This window comes from Quercus lobata, chromosome 9 (assembly GCF_001633185.2).
Source record: "Quercus lobata isolate SW786 chromosome 9, ValleyOak3.0 Primary Assembly, whole genome shotgun sequence".
NCBI classification, from domain to species: domain Eukaryota; kingdom Viridiplantae; phylum Streptophyta; class Magnoliopsida; order Fagales; family Fagaceae; genus Quercus; species Quercus lobata.
Window position 1 is genome coordinate 27,218,506 of NC_044912.1, and position 17,935 is coordinate 27,236,440.

The 17,935-nt window shown below is 31.5% G+C and overlaps 1 protein-coding gene and 1 long non-coding RNA gene across 7 annotated transcripts; one reads left to right on the forward strand and one right to left on the reverse strand.

Moving 5' to 3' along the window:
- Positions 1–643: 643 nt before the first annotated feature.
- Positions 644–1,137, reverse strand: LOC115959832. The gene is made up of 3 exons (XR_004085005.1): positions 1,036–1,137; positions 817–912; positions 644–725 (listed from the first exon to the last, which is right to left on the reverse strand). It is a non-coding gene; the product is annotated as an uncharacterized LOC115959832 (long non-coding RNA).
- A 7,991-nt stretch (positions 1,138–9,128) lies between these two features.
- LOC115959302 (TMV resistance protein N-like) lies at positions 9,129–15,839 on the forward strand. Of its 6 annotated transcripts, XM_031077655.1 has the most exons (6): positions 9,129–9,911; positions 10,456–10,643; positions 11,442–11,575; positions 11,775–12,034; positions 12,973–13,082; positions 13,197–13,382. In XM_031077655.1, exons 1-6 carry the CDS (start codon positions 9,415–9,417, stop codon positions 13,286–13,288), a joined length of 1,281 nt encoding a protein of 426 aa, XP_030933515.1. In that variant the 5' UTR covers positions 9,129–9,414; the 3' UTR covers positions 13,289–13,382. The 6 variants fall into 6 exon arrangements, with proteins under 6 accessions (XP_030933515.1, XP_030933510.1, XP_030933512.1 ...); XM_031077650.1 differs by having other exon boundaries at positions 10,456–11,575; XM_031077652.1 differs by lacking the exon at positions 12,973–13,082 and having other exon boundaries at positions 10,456–11,575; positions 13,197–13,285.
- Positions 15,840–17,935: the final 2,096 nt, after the last annotated feature.

The window sequence follows — 17,935 nt, forward strand, 5'->3', positions numbered from 1 at the left end:
GATAGGTAAAGATATACTAATTTAAATAACATTTTTTTAATCTAAATTTAGCGATCGAAATAATTGAAATCCATAATAAGCAACTTTACAACTTATTTCAACAACCTCAAGAAAATAGCAAAAAATATTAATGTTGATTATACTAAAAAATATATAAATATACCTGTGTAGTAGGTTCTTGCATAGAATTAAAGCCCATCTTTTCCAAAGCAAACCTTATCATACTAGGCATTTCCTCTTTCAATTGATTGATTTCTCCCTGCAATTTCATTTTCTCAGCAAAATTTTTATCCTCTGCTTCTTTAAAACGAAGCTCAAAATCCTCCTTTTCTTTTAAGCGATCCACTTGACATCGCTTACTACACTGGCTAGATGAACTTGGGCCATACACATCTCTAGGCTTGACACCAGCACCCATGCCAAGCACACGACCACGAGTAGGAGGTCCAGTCACTTCAAAGAATATTTGACTATCATTAACAATCTCACCTTGAGATGCAACCTCTGATTTCCTTGCATCCAGTTTTTCCTAAAACAAGATTTATTCCGTTATTAGACATATACAAACTTTAAATTCAAAAAGACATTTAAAAATAATAATAGTAATAATAATAACATACATATAATTTTTGTGCTTTTTCACTGGCAAAAGTAACACCATCCTTTTTCATATGCATTGACCTGAAACATTCGATTGGACTTGGTTCACATCCATTCTTCTCCTCCTATGACCATTTTAAAAGGAAAATCATAAGATAAATCAATTCAATATATGAACTAATGTTATAGAAATTTAACATTGCAATTTTATCATACCAATTCTTTTCTACGCTTAGCCATTGGTACAGAACCTGTAGTCGCAATGATAGCTTGATTTTCTTTGCGATTTCTTTTGTTTCTATCACTCTTTTCCTGGTTACATGAAAAAAAATACACTAAATGAGTTAATTATCAAACATGTGCTTCTAAGAAAGATTTTACCAAAAAAAAAAAATATTAAAAAAAAACTGTTAATAAAGTTCATTTTATAATCACCTGCCACTTGCCATTATTCCATTTGTTGCACATCTCTTTCCAAATAGTTGGAGTTACATCATCATGGGGATGCTTGTACCATTCTTTTTGAGGAATTTTATTTGTTACACAGTGTTTCCTAAGGTGCCACATCCAATCAGGATAGCGTCATTTGACATGCTCATCAAATACCTCCCTCTCAAGAACTAAGTCATTTGTCTCAAATTTTGCTTCTTTGTATAACTCATAAAGCATATTCAGTTGTTCTTTAGGGTATTCTGAAAAAGTTGTCCATGGCCCAGTAATGTTTTGGTGGAACTTAATAGTAATCTCTTGGGGTATTTTCTTTTCTATGAATCTAATAAAATGAAAGAAACACAAAGCATGTAAAATATTACATATAAATGAAATGTAAGCACTAAAAAATAAATGATTAAAGTAACCAAAAAATAGGGAAAAAAGACCTTCTATCATGTATCTCACACTTGCGGTTATGACCTGGATAAACACCCTTAGCCTTTCCCCAACCTCTTTTTTTTGTACAGTAGATCCTACCAATAATGGAATAAGTAAAAATAAATAAATAAGCTGTAAGCATAAAATTGATATATTAGCATATAAACTTTAGGAAAATATTAAGTATTACCTTCGCTGCCCCCATTAATCACACTATTAGAAGAAACAAGTGCTTCATTAGTTGGTGACTCAGATGATGAAGGTGTAACTTGTGATTGACTACCACTATCACCTTTATCTCTTGCTTGTTTTATAGCTCGCTTCTTACTTTTCTTTGCCATTTCACCTGTAACGTAGTTAAAAAGAAAGCCACATCATTGATAAGTTGTAATTATTTAATCAACAAAAACATAATTAAAACCAAGGACCATATTAGAAATATCAATATAAAGATTAAAAAAAAAAAGTGATAGATAAACTTATTATAAAAGTTAAAAACCAAAAAACTAACTTAACAACACCACCTATAAATTTATTGTAAACTAACTAACGTGAAAAGCTTAATCAAATTTTAGAGATCCACTAATTTAATTAAATAATTATATATAAATAACATGTATAGCTTCAACAGATTGCTAAAGTTTAGCCAAAAAAAAACTAAAGTTACTTTTTACGGTACCCCTTATATTATTATATATCTATAAGACAAATATTATCATTATAATACTATTATTATAGGGTCACAGCTTTAACAAAACAAATGCTTAAATTATTGAAAAGTGCTCAATAAGAGATTCTAGTCTCCTTGCATATTTAGAGCCCGTTTGGTTCCACTTTTTGAGCCCAAAAAGGGCGTTTTCAAAAAAGCTCAACCAACTTTTGCGTTTGGTAAGCTCAAAACGCAACTTTTTTATAAAAGTTGCGTTTTGAACTTTTATAAAAAACTGAGGACAAAACGCGGAAGGAATATGGACCTTCAGGGGTCCATAAATCAAAAAGCGCTATGCGCGTTTTGTATATTACCATTGCAAACCCCAAAAAGACCGAAATACCCAGCACTTTCTCTCATGCCCCTCATCTCTCCCTTCACAGTTTGACGCCTCCATCTCTTCTCTCTGCCTTGCTCTGCCCTCTCCGTAAGTCTCTCTACTCTCTGTCTTTTTTCTTTGTCTTCCTTTTCTTCTTCCGCTTCGTCTTCCTCTTCTTCTTCTTTCTTTCTTTCTGGTTCTTCCTCTTCATAAGTCTTTTTGTAGTTTTGGATTGTGATTTTTTTTATGGGTAATGATTTTTCTGTGTGTTCTTTGGGTTGATTTCTCATGGGTATGGGTTGTTTTGATTTGGACCGAACCTGGGTTGATTCTCATTGGTCTGATTTGGGTTGTTTTGGTTTTGATTTCTCTATTTTTTGGTTGATTTCTTATGGATCTAGGTTTTGATTTCTCTGTTCTTTGGTTGATTTCTCACTTTTGGTGTGTGGGTTTTGATTTCTCAAGTACCAAAAACACTGATCTGCTACCAAAAACCAGGTACCAACACTGATCTGAATTTTTTTTTTTTTTACCGAGTGTGGGAAAAAAAATTTCGGATCTTGCTATGAATGGGTATTGTTCCTTTACTTGTTTTGTTATTTTTTTTTGCTGATTGGAATATATAATGAAGTGTTTAGTTAGTAAAAATATATAATGAAGTGTTTAACACTGATCTGAATTTTTTTTTTTTTTTTACCGAGTGTGCTATTTTAATATATAATGAAGTGTTTAATGAGTATAGTTTGTGAATCTGAAATAGCCGAGATTAATCTTAGCTAGCTTCTAGCATGTGTAATTTGACTTCTTGTTATACACTAATGAGCTTAATAAGTACCATCTTCAATCTTCAGTGTATGTCTGCTAGGCTTGCATACTACAATAAAGGGGATTAGAGTCTCTTTATGATCTAAGACGCAATTAGAGAGGATAAGCTATTATGCTTAACTACGAGTAGATTTTACTATGTTATTGACATGGTAATTGGATTAGATACAAATAACTGACTAAGGAACTTTGTAATGATTGGAACTTTGTCAAGTGTTTTACTGTATTTATTAAACAGATTGGAACTTCGATTATGATATTAACTTAGTTGGGTGGTAGTTTTTATTGTTTGGATGATGATATTGTAGACATTTGTAATGTATTGGTTTGGGCATAACAATCATTACTATTATATTTGTCTATTTGACTATGGTTATAGTTTTTTAGTTTGGAGATTTTTTATTGTGGTATTGTGTATTAGTAGAGCCAAGTTTTTTTTTTAAAAATTGTATTTGCATTATTAACCGGTTATAAACTGATCATTGAAGGTGACTTTAAAACCTTGTTTTCAGGGGAAAAAATACTGGTCTGCCCCTACAGGTTGAGGTTTTTGTAGTGCGTATACATTATGATGCCTTGCTTAGCAACAACTTTCACACTTCCTTTTTTCATCTTTTGTCACTGGTTGGATATCATTTTTTTTTTTTTTTTAATAATTCACTTGTTATAACAAGTAGAGAAGGGGATATGAAATTTAATCTTCCTTCATAAAAGAGATCAAGCAGTGTTATTGAACTACATAATTCTTGACTGGTTAGATGTTATGGTGCTTATAGTAACTCCACAAGCGAAAAAGAGATACATATACATTGAGAAAATAGATACTCACAACGGCTTTTCGTCATTAGAAACTTTAAAACTTGAAACTTGAAAGTTTGTCCAATTGAGATCTTAGCTTAGAGTTGATGTGATGTAGCTCTGCTTTGTAATTCTGTTTGGACCTGCTAGTCCTTGTACCTGTTTGTTTTGATCTTAATAAAAAATTTCTGAGTTACCAAAAAGATTTTAGTCTAATTTAAGTTTATCTATATATTAACACTTGATAATGGTGAGATATTTTTATATAATTTAGTCATGTTCCTAGCTAATAAAAGCTGAAACAGAGCGGACAATGTTTATGTACTGTATATAGGCAGGAGGATTGTTTAGTTGTTTTTGCCTGTGGATGACAATGTGTATTGAGAGATTTGGGGAAATTATTGAGTACCGTCTACTTATTTTTGTTTAGATTTTGTTATTATTTTCGGGAATGTTCAGTTATTTTTGAAAAGCCTTTGTCTATAGTAACTATTCATTGGCTTGTTTTTATGGTTTTGCTAATATGCTTCAACCTCACTGGTTAACTTTATAGATGGGTAAAAACACAACTTCCAACCCCGAGGCAAAAAAGGCTAGAGCATTATGGGATAATAATTCAAGCTGGTGGTGGTTCTTCGTGATTCCATTGCTAATTCCATTTGGGAGGATAATAATTAGTAGTTGTCTTTTTTTAATAATATCCTGTAGTACAATTTAAACTGGGGTTATTAGTATGTATTTTATCATCTTTTTTACATTTTTGTGTTGTACAATTTAAACTTAGATTATTGATATGTATTTTATATGTTTTTACATTTTTATGTAGTACAATTTAAACTTAGATTATTGGTGTATATTTTATCATCTTTTTACATTTTTATTTTGTGCTTCATGTTGATGGAAATTATTTAGATTTAATTAATATTATTATTATTATTGTTTAGTAAGTATATGAAATAGATAATTTAATAAGTATGAAATAAACTCACATCCACAAAAAAAAAAAAAAATAATAAAAAATAAAAAATGTTTGAAATAAATTCCCTTATATATACATTATCCTTTTTGGTCATTTACCCCTCAAAAAGCCACTTTTAACAATTTTTACCAAACACTCAGCTTTTTCATTATGTACTTTTTAATAACTTTTACCAAACACTCAGCTTTTTGAAACTCCACTTTTTCATTATGCACTTTTACAAAACTCCATTTTTTCATTATGCACTTTTTCAAAAAGTTGAACCAAACTCACCCTTACAGACAATGAATAGTCAACGGTACACTAATCAATATTATATTATTATATATCCACATCAAACACCAACCATTCATTCAAATATATTTTTTTAATCAAAATAAATTTCAGCCATTCATTCTACCCAACCATCCACTATCACTATATCTCTATTCAGGTGATTCATTTAACCGGTACGCAGTATAACTTATAACTGTACCAAAAACTAAAGTGCAGACCAAGAGAGTGAGATAGAGTAAGTGATCCAGTGGCTCAACAAGACGATTGGATTCTGGCAAGTATGGAGAACGATGGTGTAGAGACAAGCAAATATACTAACGGTGCAAGAGAGTAACAAGACAGAGTTGCGTTTTTTTTTTTTTTTTTTTTTTTTTATGTTTCTGTTTTTTGGTTTTTGTAATGAGAATTAGGGATTTGTTGAGGAAGACAAATTTGGGCATTTTTTTTTGTTTTGTTTTGTAATTAAGGATATGTTTACCTAAAAGGAATTTCATATATTTTTTGGGTTTTTAAAATTTTTAATTTTTGTTGAGAAGATGGGTTTGTTAACATTGTTGTACCAACTTTATTTTATTTTTTGAATTTTTTTTCAACAAATTTATAAGGGTCAATTATAAAATTTTAAAGTATAAATTAATTTTTTTTTTTTTGGATGATCTAAATTTTAAATTTTTTGCTGCCAAATTGTAAATTTTGAGAGAGGTGCGGGTAGGAGAGGGGGTGGCGGTAAAGAAAATTTTAACCTATGTTGCAATTTTATTCCATCTCAAATAGGAAGTTTCAAAAGTTAGGGAAATACAGCCTCAATATTGCGAAGGTGGATTTTTTTTGTACGAAAATATAACCTCAATATTAAAAAAAAAAAATTTGTGTATTGTATTTGGCAAAACAACCCCAGGAAAAAAACATTTTTCACTTGAAATCTCATTAACCAAAATTTTTTTAATTAATATTAAAAATGTTGTATTCTAAGACTTATGAAGTAGCTCTAGTATGGACGTGTAAAGAAAAATCAAATATTGCGAAGGTGGATTTTTTTGTACGAAAATATAACCTCAATATTAAAAAAAAAAAATTGTGTATTTTATTTGGCAAAACAACCCCAGGAAAAAAACATTTTTCACTTGAAATCTCATTAACCAAAATTTTTTTAATTAATATTAAAAATGTTGTATTCTAAGACCTATGAAGTAGCTCTAGTATGGACGTGTAAAGAAAAATCTTAGAATAGCAGTATAAGAATCATTGTCATTTTAAATGAAAGGATAAATATGTGCCATGTTTAACTAAATATCGATTTTTTTTTTGGTTAAATGTATAACTAAATAGCGATTGATCAGTCAAAACCGCATTTTTAAAATATTCTCAAAAAAAATTTATTTAAAGAGTATTTAAAATATTCTTCCAATCCAAAAGACAAATTTTGAAATTGAGTCTAGAGCATGTTGGACATATGTTGTTGTACCAACATATCAAGAAATTTTGATTGGTTACTTTCTTCTAATTCAACTATTCGATTGAGCTCATAATTCATCAAAACCAATATTTTATCCTACTATTTCAATCCAATGGTCAAATTTGACTTTTGACTTTGGCATTTTAAAACTTGACACAGATAAAGGCATGAAAACCAAAAAAAACCTTAAAACACTGGCCAATATTCAAAACCCACTTAAAACCTCCTTGATCAACCTAATTTTATCAAATTCAGTGGACTTGGAACCGACTTTGAATTTAACCAAAGATTGACCAAGTCTAATAGACTTTAACGAAGTTTCATAAGATTTGATTACTCTGTTTTTACAATCTAACCGTTGGATTGTCACTATAATTTACAAAATCAAATATTTCACCACATTCTACCAATCCAACGGTCAAATTTTGGATCTCCATCTAGTTGCATGATGGACATGTGTCGTTGTACCCACCCACTAGAAAACTTTGATGAACCCTATTAACACAATCTGACCATCCAAAATGGCTGAAATACACGGGGTTGTACCCCCCGAAGGTTGATGGGTTTTGTCGTGTTGAAATGACCAATGAGATTGAGAGAGCATTCCTCAAGAATTTTCTCACTACGTTCTGATTGGACAGTGATGGCTTCACCCTCTTCCTCTGTTAGATTAAATCGTTGTAAACATTCAATGAAATCCGAGTCCATGATGGACTAGGAAAAAAACCCCGACTGTAAAGAAAGATCTATATGATACTATCAGTAGAAAACAAAAAGAGTATATGGAAGTAATAGTGAAAAAGAAAAGAAAAGATATTGTATGGATTTGTCACTGAAAGGGAAAAACAAATGGAAATACCACTGGATCACAATAAAAGCAATTTAAAAAAGGAAAACCCCACACCTAAATGTAGGGAAGTCCTATTATGGTAGGGATAGAGAGAAACTACTATGCTGTAAAGGAATGCTCACCTTCAGTGAGAGGAAACGCTCCTAACAAGAGGAGAGGAAAACGATTTGACATAGCATCTGTTGCATAATATTTCATACTTTGAATATAGGTATATAATGGTCATATAAAGTCTAGAAGAACAGACTTTGTCTAGGCGAAATGGGTGCCTAACACTTTTCTATTCCGTAACCTAACCCCCAAACTTAGTTTTTTGGATAGTAGGCTAGTGTTTTATCTTTTGTTTTGGATTTCACTTAAGAGTCCAATTTTCCACCACATGTCCATTTAAGTTTTTAATTTTTATAGCAAGTGAATTATTGTGTACAAAAACTGAAGAATCTAAAACCAGTTAAATTTTAAATATATATATATATATATATAGATAATGAGAAACCATTACATATTTTAGAAATGTATGATTTAAAAAAAAAGTATAAGCTAATACCCTATATAATTTGAACTTAATAATTGTGATTATTTTTAATTGTTTCTGTATATACGTACGGAGTTACACACTAATTTGAAGTAAGGAGGAAACACAATCCTAAGATTACGTTTCCAATACAAAATTCATGAATAGATACAGTGCTATGGGAAGCTCAGTAACGACTGGAGTTGAGGTTATTGAACACTTGATCAACAAGACTCTAATATGATAATCTAAATCTGACAGAAGAGCTGCTTAATAGAACATCAAAAATAAAAGAAAAAGAAAAATTGAAATAGAGTATTACACATCACACGTCTCATTTGAAATTTTACCATACATATGGCCTGCACTCATAACAAAAAATTGCTACACTCAAAAGATTTTGGGACTGTAGAAACTACTGTTTCCTAATATGATGCCAGAGTGAAATTGTCTACATGCCTAAATAAATTTGGACACAACCTGACTGAGTCTATGAACATGACAAAACCATTTTTCCCATAAAAAATAAAAATTAACATGTTCACACAGGCATATAGCCAGTGATTTACTACACTCTTTACAACTGGAATTTACCATTGTACCCCAACATAACAGTATCTTGATATACAAACACATAACAGCAATTACCTTTAATCGAATTCAATTGGGCCAGATCAGTCATCATAATTGTATGCATAACAGAATGACATCACCAACCAAAATAGGCTCAAAGATTTCAACCCTACCTACCGTATCTGCAAATAATATTAATAAAAAATATATGCATTTCATAAAGACAAAGTATAATTGATTTGTTATTGGGTCATACGGATGAATTCAACCGTGTAAAAAACTCTGCTTCACTTTCAGCGGAGTATTTTACACGAAGGAGATATTTCTTGGTACTTTCTCATTCAGGAAAATGCATCAGCTTCGCCAGAAGACCAAACGCCACGCCAAAGTTAAAGTGTTTGCCAGCTTGGGCGGCCACCTGCCAAATATTAAATATTATCTGTATGCTAATATTTTTTTTATGTCCCAGTCTCCTAGATATAAATATTAAATACTCTTTGAGTCTTACAAAATGTAAATTTCTTGACCAACTCCCATTCTCGGAAATCTATTTTCATTTACTGCATCTTTTACATTTACATTTTCATCATATCTTTCTCTCAACTTTTCCTTTAGAAGTTCTCAACCGATTGTTCAGAAATCTCAATGGCACTTCTGACCAACAAAGGAGCCTCCTCCTCTATCTCTTTTACCAACCGATGCATATATGATGTGTTCTTGAGTTTCAGGGGCGAAGATACCCGCAATGGTTTTATAAGTAATTTGAATGGAATTTTGCGTCATAATGGGATTATCACCTTCATGGATGATGAGCTCCGAAGGGGAGAAGAAATATCTGCAGAACTTTTGAAAGCCATTGAAAGTTCAAGAATTTCAATAATTATATTATCTATAAACTATGCATCTTCCACCTGGTGTTTGGATGAACTTGTCAAGATTTTTGAGTGTAAGAAGAATGGACAAGTGGTGTTACCGGTTTTTTACGAGGTGGATCCAACAGAAGTGCGTAACCATAAGGGAAGATTTGGAGAAGTACTCACAAAACATGAAAAAAAATTCAAGGATAACATGAGCAGAGTGCAGAGATGGAGTGAAGCTCTAAATGAAGCTAGCAAAATATCTGGTTGGCATTACACAGATAAGTATGTATTTAATTGCTACTTTGTTATCACCAATTAATTTTACTATTAAACAACAACTCCCAAGCAAAGCCTTATTATTTGCTTCTTTTTTATTTGGAAACTATGAAACAATTATATTTTGATCGTCTTTTGTTAGTGAGCTAGCTAGGCCATAAGGTTCAAGATTGAAAGGAAGAATATATGTTGGATAATCTTATCAATTAATTTGAAGCTTCTCTCACATAATTTTTAGAAATTTCCCAAAAATTTCTTAATAAATTTATTCAAGTGTTAGAAGTGGATATTCAATAAGTTTGTTATCTTTCCAAAACAGAGTTTCCATTCCATGCGTCTTTGTACTAAAAGCCTAAAATTGATTTCCTAGATGAACAAAAAAAAAAAAAATGTGTTCATAGTGATAGTTCTTAGATCTATGAAATGTGTGCTATTTAATTTGATTAACAAAATGTCAGCTGTAGTTCACAAGGTAAACATTTTCAATTCAATTCAATTCAGGATCATATTTCTACTTTCTAACATATTTTTAATGCTTTGTCATTGGCAGCCACCCTCAATTCAGGTTTATCCAAGAAATTTTGGATGAGATCTCTAGTGCTAAATTAAATCGTACACAAGTATTTGTTGTTAAATACCTAGTTGGAATAGACTCTCGCATAGAGGAGATAAGTTGGCGTTTAGATATTGAGTCAAATGATGTTCGCATGTTAGTGATCCATGGTCTTCCTGGAATAGGTAAGACTACAATCGCAAAAGCTATTTTTAACTTAATTGCATATCATTTTGAAGGAAGTAGCTTTCTAGAGGATGTTAGAGAAAACTCAAAAACAAATGATGGTGTACTCCAACTACAAGAGGCACTTTATTATGAGATCTTAGGGGGTAGAAATTTGAAGGTGCATGGTGTATTTAAAAGAATCAATGTGATTATGAAAATGCTTCACCACAAAAGAATTCTTTTAATTCTTGATGATGTGGACAAATTAGTCCAAGTAGAAAATTTGCTTGGAAAATGTGATTGGTTTGCTTCTGGAAGTAGAATTATCATCACAACAAGAGAGGAAAAGTTGCTATCTACTTTCCAAGAAAATTGTCATTTGGCTTACTATAACTACATGGTTAAGGAATTAGATGAACATGAATCTTGTGAACTCTTTTGTCAGCATGCATTCAAAAGAAACAAGCCTACTGAAGATTATTTGGAGCTCACACACCAATTTATAAGTTATGCCAAAGGCCTTCCATTAGCTTTGAAAATAATAGGTGCTGACTTATACAAGAGAAATATAGATTGTTGGAAAAGTGCATTAGATAAGTACAAAAGAATTCCTAATCCAGATATTCTACAAGTACTCAAAATAAGCTATGATGGATTGGACCAAACTCAACGGGATATTTTCCTTGACATTGCATGTTTCCTCAAAGGATTCTACAAGCATGTTGTTGTAGATCTATTACAAAGTTGCAAATTTTATGACCCATATTATGATATTGAAAAACTTATCGATAAATCTCTCATTGTTGTTGTTAAAGATGACAAATTATCGATGCACGACTTGATACAACAAATGGGTTTGGAAATTGCTCAACAAGAATCAGACAAGTCAAAGAAACATAAAAGACTATTGTGTTATGAGGATGCTCCTGAAATACTAATCGGAGATATGGTATAAGTCATTTTAATTTACTTTTCCCTTTTCTCACAATGTAGATGTAGTTAATTTTTTTTTTTTTTTCTCATCTTCTTTGGTTTTATCTTTTTATTGTTGAAGAAGGTATTTGTTTATCAACATTGATTTTGTTTAAAATTTAGTAATCATAAATTTTGTTGTGTAACGTAATTCATGTGAATCTATGTCCAATTAGGGGTCGGATGAAATTCGAGGCATAAGATTGTGCTTACCACAACCAGGAAACATGCAATTGGATCTCGGAAAGATGAAGAGTCTCAAATATCTTAAAGTTCATAATGTAATTTGTGAAGACCTTAAATCTCTTCCCAATGGGTTAAGGTTACTTGATTGGAATGCATTTCCTTTATCTTCCTTACCGTCCACCTTTGAACCTAAAAGCTCATTGTACTCAACATGTCGTGGAGCCACATTGAATTGGATGAACATTTTGAGGTATAATCATTAGCATTTATAAATTCTTATTAGGCTTATGTTAACAGGTGCCCTTATAAAATAAGCTAAGGCACATTTTTGTTGTTGTTGTTTTTGCTAGGACCAAACCGTGCATTTAATACTACATTAAATAATAATTCAATACATTTTTCAACAAATATAATAATAAAAGCACACACAAGCCCAATGAATTAGTGGGTGTAGATCAATGAAATACTGACAAATATATTTTCTTTTTAAAAAAATTTGTGTATTACAACTCATAATTGAATATTTATTATATCTTAACATGTGCCCTTAGGTTATTCGCTAAGACCTCCCTGTTATTTTAAAGATTTTTTTTACTGAAAAATTTCGAATTGTTTTCCTTCTTATACAGAGTTGTCGGTTCGAAACATTGAAATATATGGATTTCACATGTTGTAAAAATATTACAAAATTGCCTAACTTATCAGTGATCGCCCCAAAGATAAAGGAGTTGAATCTTTATGGATGTAAAAATTTAGTTGAGGTTCATCAATCCGTTGGAATTCTTGAAGAGCTTGAATACTGGTGTCTTGGCAAATGCCAGAATCTTAGAATTTTTCCAAGAAATCTCCAGTTGAAATCTCTTAAATGGTTTAGTCTCTATGATTGTGAAAGTCTTGATATTGGGCAAGGAACAGAAAGATCAGCATTGCTTTCATCAATTGGATATCTCACTGGCCTTTATTCATTAAGAATAAGTTTAAAAAACCAGAAAGATGTTCCGAGTAACATCTCTAGTTTACAAAATCTTAGGAAACTCAAATTGTATGATTGTGAAAATTTTCCAAAGGCCATGGATACTCCTGGTTGCTTCCCCAAATTAGAAAGTTTACGTTTTTATAACAGCAGCATTACTACCCTCCCCGAAATCACTAGCAGATTTCCTAAATTAAAGATCCTTGATCTTCTAGGGTGTTGGAATCTTCGGCAAATTCCAAGGCTTCCACTATGTGTACAATTGGTGTATGCAAGAGAGTGCAGTTTGTTGGATTCACAATCAAGGAGAAAGTTATTGAGTCAGGTCTCTCTCTCTCTCAAAGTTATAGAAAGAAACAATTATGGTTAACTTTTCCAAATATAAAATATTACTTATTTTGCTAAACTGACGTTTCTTAATTTTCTTAATTGCAAGCAGTTTGGAGATTTGTTAGGGCTTCCACAAAATTTAGTATGTGCAAGGGGATTACGGCATCAAGAATTTGTATCTCAAATGAAGTTCGAATTTGAATCTGAATTTCAAACGGGTTCTGCATCTGAAACGAACTCTGCATCTGAATTTGATTATGATGATGATGCTGAATATAACCTTGTGCTTCCAGGAACTAAGATTCCAAAGTGGTTCAACCACCAAAGTGTTGGAAGCTCCATATCCTTCTCGGTTGGTCAGAAGCTTCCAACATTTGCCTTTTGTGTTGCTTTAAATGTGGAACTGAAGGATATTGTGCCAAATCGACATGAGAATTTTGATTGTTCTATCTACGTTTTCGTCAATGGTGTTGAAAGATGGATCATGTCTCATAAATTTTATTTAGATCCATCATCATCTTTTGTTTGGTTTCACTATAGAAGAGACAGCTCATTGGAAGGAATAATTTTAAATGATTGGAATGACGTTAAGCTTCAATGTGAAATTTCAAATTATGATCCTAAATTAGTAAAAGTTTCCATTGAAAAGTTTGGAGTCCATGTAGCATGCATCTGTCCTCCAAATTCCGCTGCAGATAAATTGGTAAAGCTTAATTTTGAGGCGTCATGTGATCAAATGAATGTGGGCTTGGTTGTGGTTCTCAAAGATCAAGAGGGGAATGGCAGAGCCATGAGACGTGGAATAAGCCTCTGCAGTAAGATACAGGATACAAAGGTAAGCACTCTTAAGTACAAAATATTCTATGGTATTAAAAAAACAAAGATATGAAATTGTGTGATGTTCATGACCTTTAGTATTGGCCTTAAGTTGGTTTACAACTAAGGATGGTGATTCATACAATGCAAGCAGCTAGTATGCAAAATAGAAAAACAAACATCATAGTGATATCTTTTCTTGGCAAGGAAAAGGCAATGGATTTTCTGGCTTCAATGATTTTATTACCGTTAAATGCGACTCCTTCTGCTAGGTGTTTGTTTTTACCAAACCAAATTTCCTGACAGATGATAGTGAATAACACTCTCTACTTAGGAACCACTCACATTTGTCTTAAGGTAAAACATAGGTATAGTTTCTCAAGTGTTATCTTAAATTCTTCAATTAAATTCAACCATGTGTTTGTATTGGCTAAAAGGCTACATGGTTGATTTTAATTGTCTTTATGAAAGAAAATATTGTTCATAATGAATTGCTCAATGCACTTATGTGGTTGAATTTAATTGAGAAATCCAAAATATAATATATAAGGGACTGTATCTATGTTTTGTCAAAGCAAATAACATTAGAAAAATTGTGTGAAGGCTTATTTTCTTACGTGTAACCATATCTTAAATTTTTTGCTTATCTATAGTTTGGTAAGCTTTTTGCATCATTGATCAGTGCTGTACATGCTGTTTGAAGTCATTTTCATGTGACAAATAATTATTTTATTGATAATTCATTTTGTACAAATTGACTATGCTTGCGTCTCAGAGTTCCCTAATTTTTCCTGCATTGCTGGTTCTGGTGTGTACTACTTTTTCCTTTATCATGTGATCTGCTATTTCTAAGCGTTTTTTTTAATGACAAATCTATTATCCTTATATTGTTGTCGTATTGTCTCTCAAAATCCTTTTTTTTTTTGTTTAGTATGTCTCTCCAAAATCTTATACAGGAGGTCTAGGCCTCTGCTTATGGCCTAAGTGGAATCTTCATTGGCTGGGGTTTCAGAATTAAAATCTTCTAGTGTTGAGATATTCTCGTTTATCATATAAAGACATAATTGTCTCAGAATTTATTGTGGTGATTGAAACTATTAAACATGATTTGTTAATGTAATGATGCACAATATTAGAATTCATAACCATGCGTAATCTGTGTTTTTTTTTTCTAGGTATGGCCATAAATTAGACAACATATCATGTAATTGTTCTTGTCACTGTCTCTACCACTATTTTGTATCACATGAAAGAAAACTAAGAAAATAAATATGGACGGACTCTTCTGTAGCTTTCTATTCCTCATCGATTATTTTGAAATGGCCTACAAAGCTGACTACTAAAAATAAAAGCAGACTAAAGTGATATATCTAACTATAATATGAAAAAGGTAAAGAATTTTGATTTTATACTGCAATTTTTCATTTTATTATTCTGTGAAATATAATAAATTGAAGATATTTTATTGCAAAAGTTAATGTTGCAATTTATATGCAATTTATCTTAGAAGGTAAGAGGATGGAAGAGTCATAGCCATTGACTCGATCCCCATGTGAGGCCTTGTTGGTTGAACCTGGCTGGCAACCATATTTCATCCCTGCTATAGTGCATTTAATCAATCATTTCACAACAGGTCTTGAGGCCTTGATGGGTCCCTCATGTGTGCTCGATTACAGCAGTAGCCATGAACTGCAAGAAGGGTTGTCATATGTAGGCCCGATTTGTGCAGTCAACACAATGTAAAAGACCAAATTTCCAAAAGGATAACCTACAGATGAAGAGAGCGATAAGCTACCTCTGGTTAATCAGAAGATCCTGCCCAACAATGGAGAGAATAGGGTAATATACATTTCTAAAATATGTAATGGTTTATCATTATATATATATAAATTTAAAATTTAACTGGTTTTAGATTCTTCAGTTTTTGTACACAATAATTCACTTGCTATAAAAATTAAAAACTTAGATGGACATATGGTGAAAAATTACCAATCTTATGTATATATGTGTCTTATGTGTAAAACATAAATAATAAGTATTTACTATCATTATAGCGCTATCATGTGCTACAAATATTATAATTAGGGTGAAATTTACGGTACAGTTTTTTAGTTTCAATGATTAAGCTTTTTAATTAAATTTAAATATATAATTATATTGAATTTAATTACTTTAAAAAAAAATATAATATTGTTTATGTTTTATTAGTTAATGCATGAATTTGATTAAGGAATTATTATCTCTTAATTTATTTATTTTTTATATCCCTTTGTGTTAATTTCAATTTGGGAGAAGCCCCACTGCTCATTCGTTGGTTTAATTTTTTTTCTGAATTGGCCATGGGGTTTTAGAATTATCTGAACACCATATGAAAGAGATCTACGAAATATTAGTAAGCACAAAAGGCTTGGCATCACTTATTTTATTCTATTGTTAATTTACATAATAACTTTGTTTTTACCTGTAGGCTGTAGCCAAACGCAAGAAAACGTGAGAGATGCGTCTAAACCCCTACCTACCAATTTTAATAGATTAATTCAATTATCAATAGGGTAGTTAATTATAAACACGCGCACACAAACTGTCTATTTTTCTAGGATCGCTGATGAGGCAGCCATGAGCCAAAAAAAAAAAAAAAAACTGTATAGACTCTATACCGCTAGGACTGTTGGAAGCCGATGCTAAGGCCATGGAGGAGGGCGTAAGTTTTTCTTGGGACGTTGGAGTAAGAGATGTAATTTTTTGAAGGTGGTTCAAAATTAGTGGCTGATGCTGTGACAGGTTCAAACAGCCCATCAATTGCCATTGATAACCTCATTTCGTGGATAAAAGCTACATTGGTGCATATTTTACAGGCATGAGAATCAACCAGCACACATCTTGACTTAACAGGTCAAGGGAATTAACAATTTTATAACTTGGATAAAGAATATGATTGAGTCAATTGTGACTCAAGATGTATTGAATTTATCTTGTTTTCAATGAAGTTGCATCAAAAATATAAATAAAGTATTAGACACACCCAAAGGCAAGCATATGTTCACAAAATGAAAACCCAAATGGTAAAAATACTCTAGGTCAAACCCAAACCCGACTCAACAAGTCCACTATAGAAGATTGTCATAGTACATATGAAATTCACACGACTCCCATACATATAGTTAGATTAAGTAACATAACTCTTTAAGTTACCGTTAAGGCACTAACAACTATAGACTCTTGCCTTGCCTTCTAAATTACTCGTTGCCATAAGATGATATGCCAACCATAGATTGATTTCTCGGCTATTTCAAGACTCTTTGAAGATTTTATGTTACTTATGTTGCTTATGTTGCTTCAACAATACATCCAATACAAGTATGGCGATCTTAGTGTTTGTAACATGGACAGAGCCATTTCCCATTTTTTTTTTTAAAAAAAATAATATAATTTTATAACTATATATTTAGGTACTAATTTTAGCAACTTCGTTCAATAAAATTACATTTTGTCCCCTTTATTGGTCATTATAAGAGAAATGTTACAGTTATAAATTTTTTTACAACATTTTTACAGATTATTGAGGTTGCAAATTTTTATTGGTTTGCATCTAGATCAAGGTTGTCAAAATTGGGATCCTATGTAGGATCGTGGGAGGTAGGTAGGATCGTGAATTGTAGGATCGGATTGTGGATTGTAGGATCAGATCGTGGATCGTAAGATCCTACTTATTTTCAGATTTTAAGCAAAAAACCTATTGATAGTTACTTTGTATGTTATATAATCACTTAAAATATGAATCCATCCATTAAAAAAAAAAAGTTTGAATCATAAAATGTAATTTGCATGCACTACATCGTTCTTATATCATTCTAACAAAACAAAATATATTTAACTTTTGACATAATGTATCTAAAAAGTTCAGTACATGTTTAATTAGCAACTAAGTACCAAAATATTATCTATACATATGGAAAATGTTTTTCAAATTCTAAGTTCCAAATCCAAAATACGTTAGGCTAGTTAGCATATAAAAACCAACTAACTTCAAAT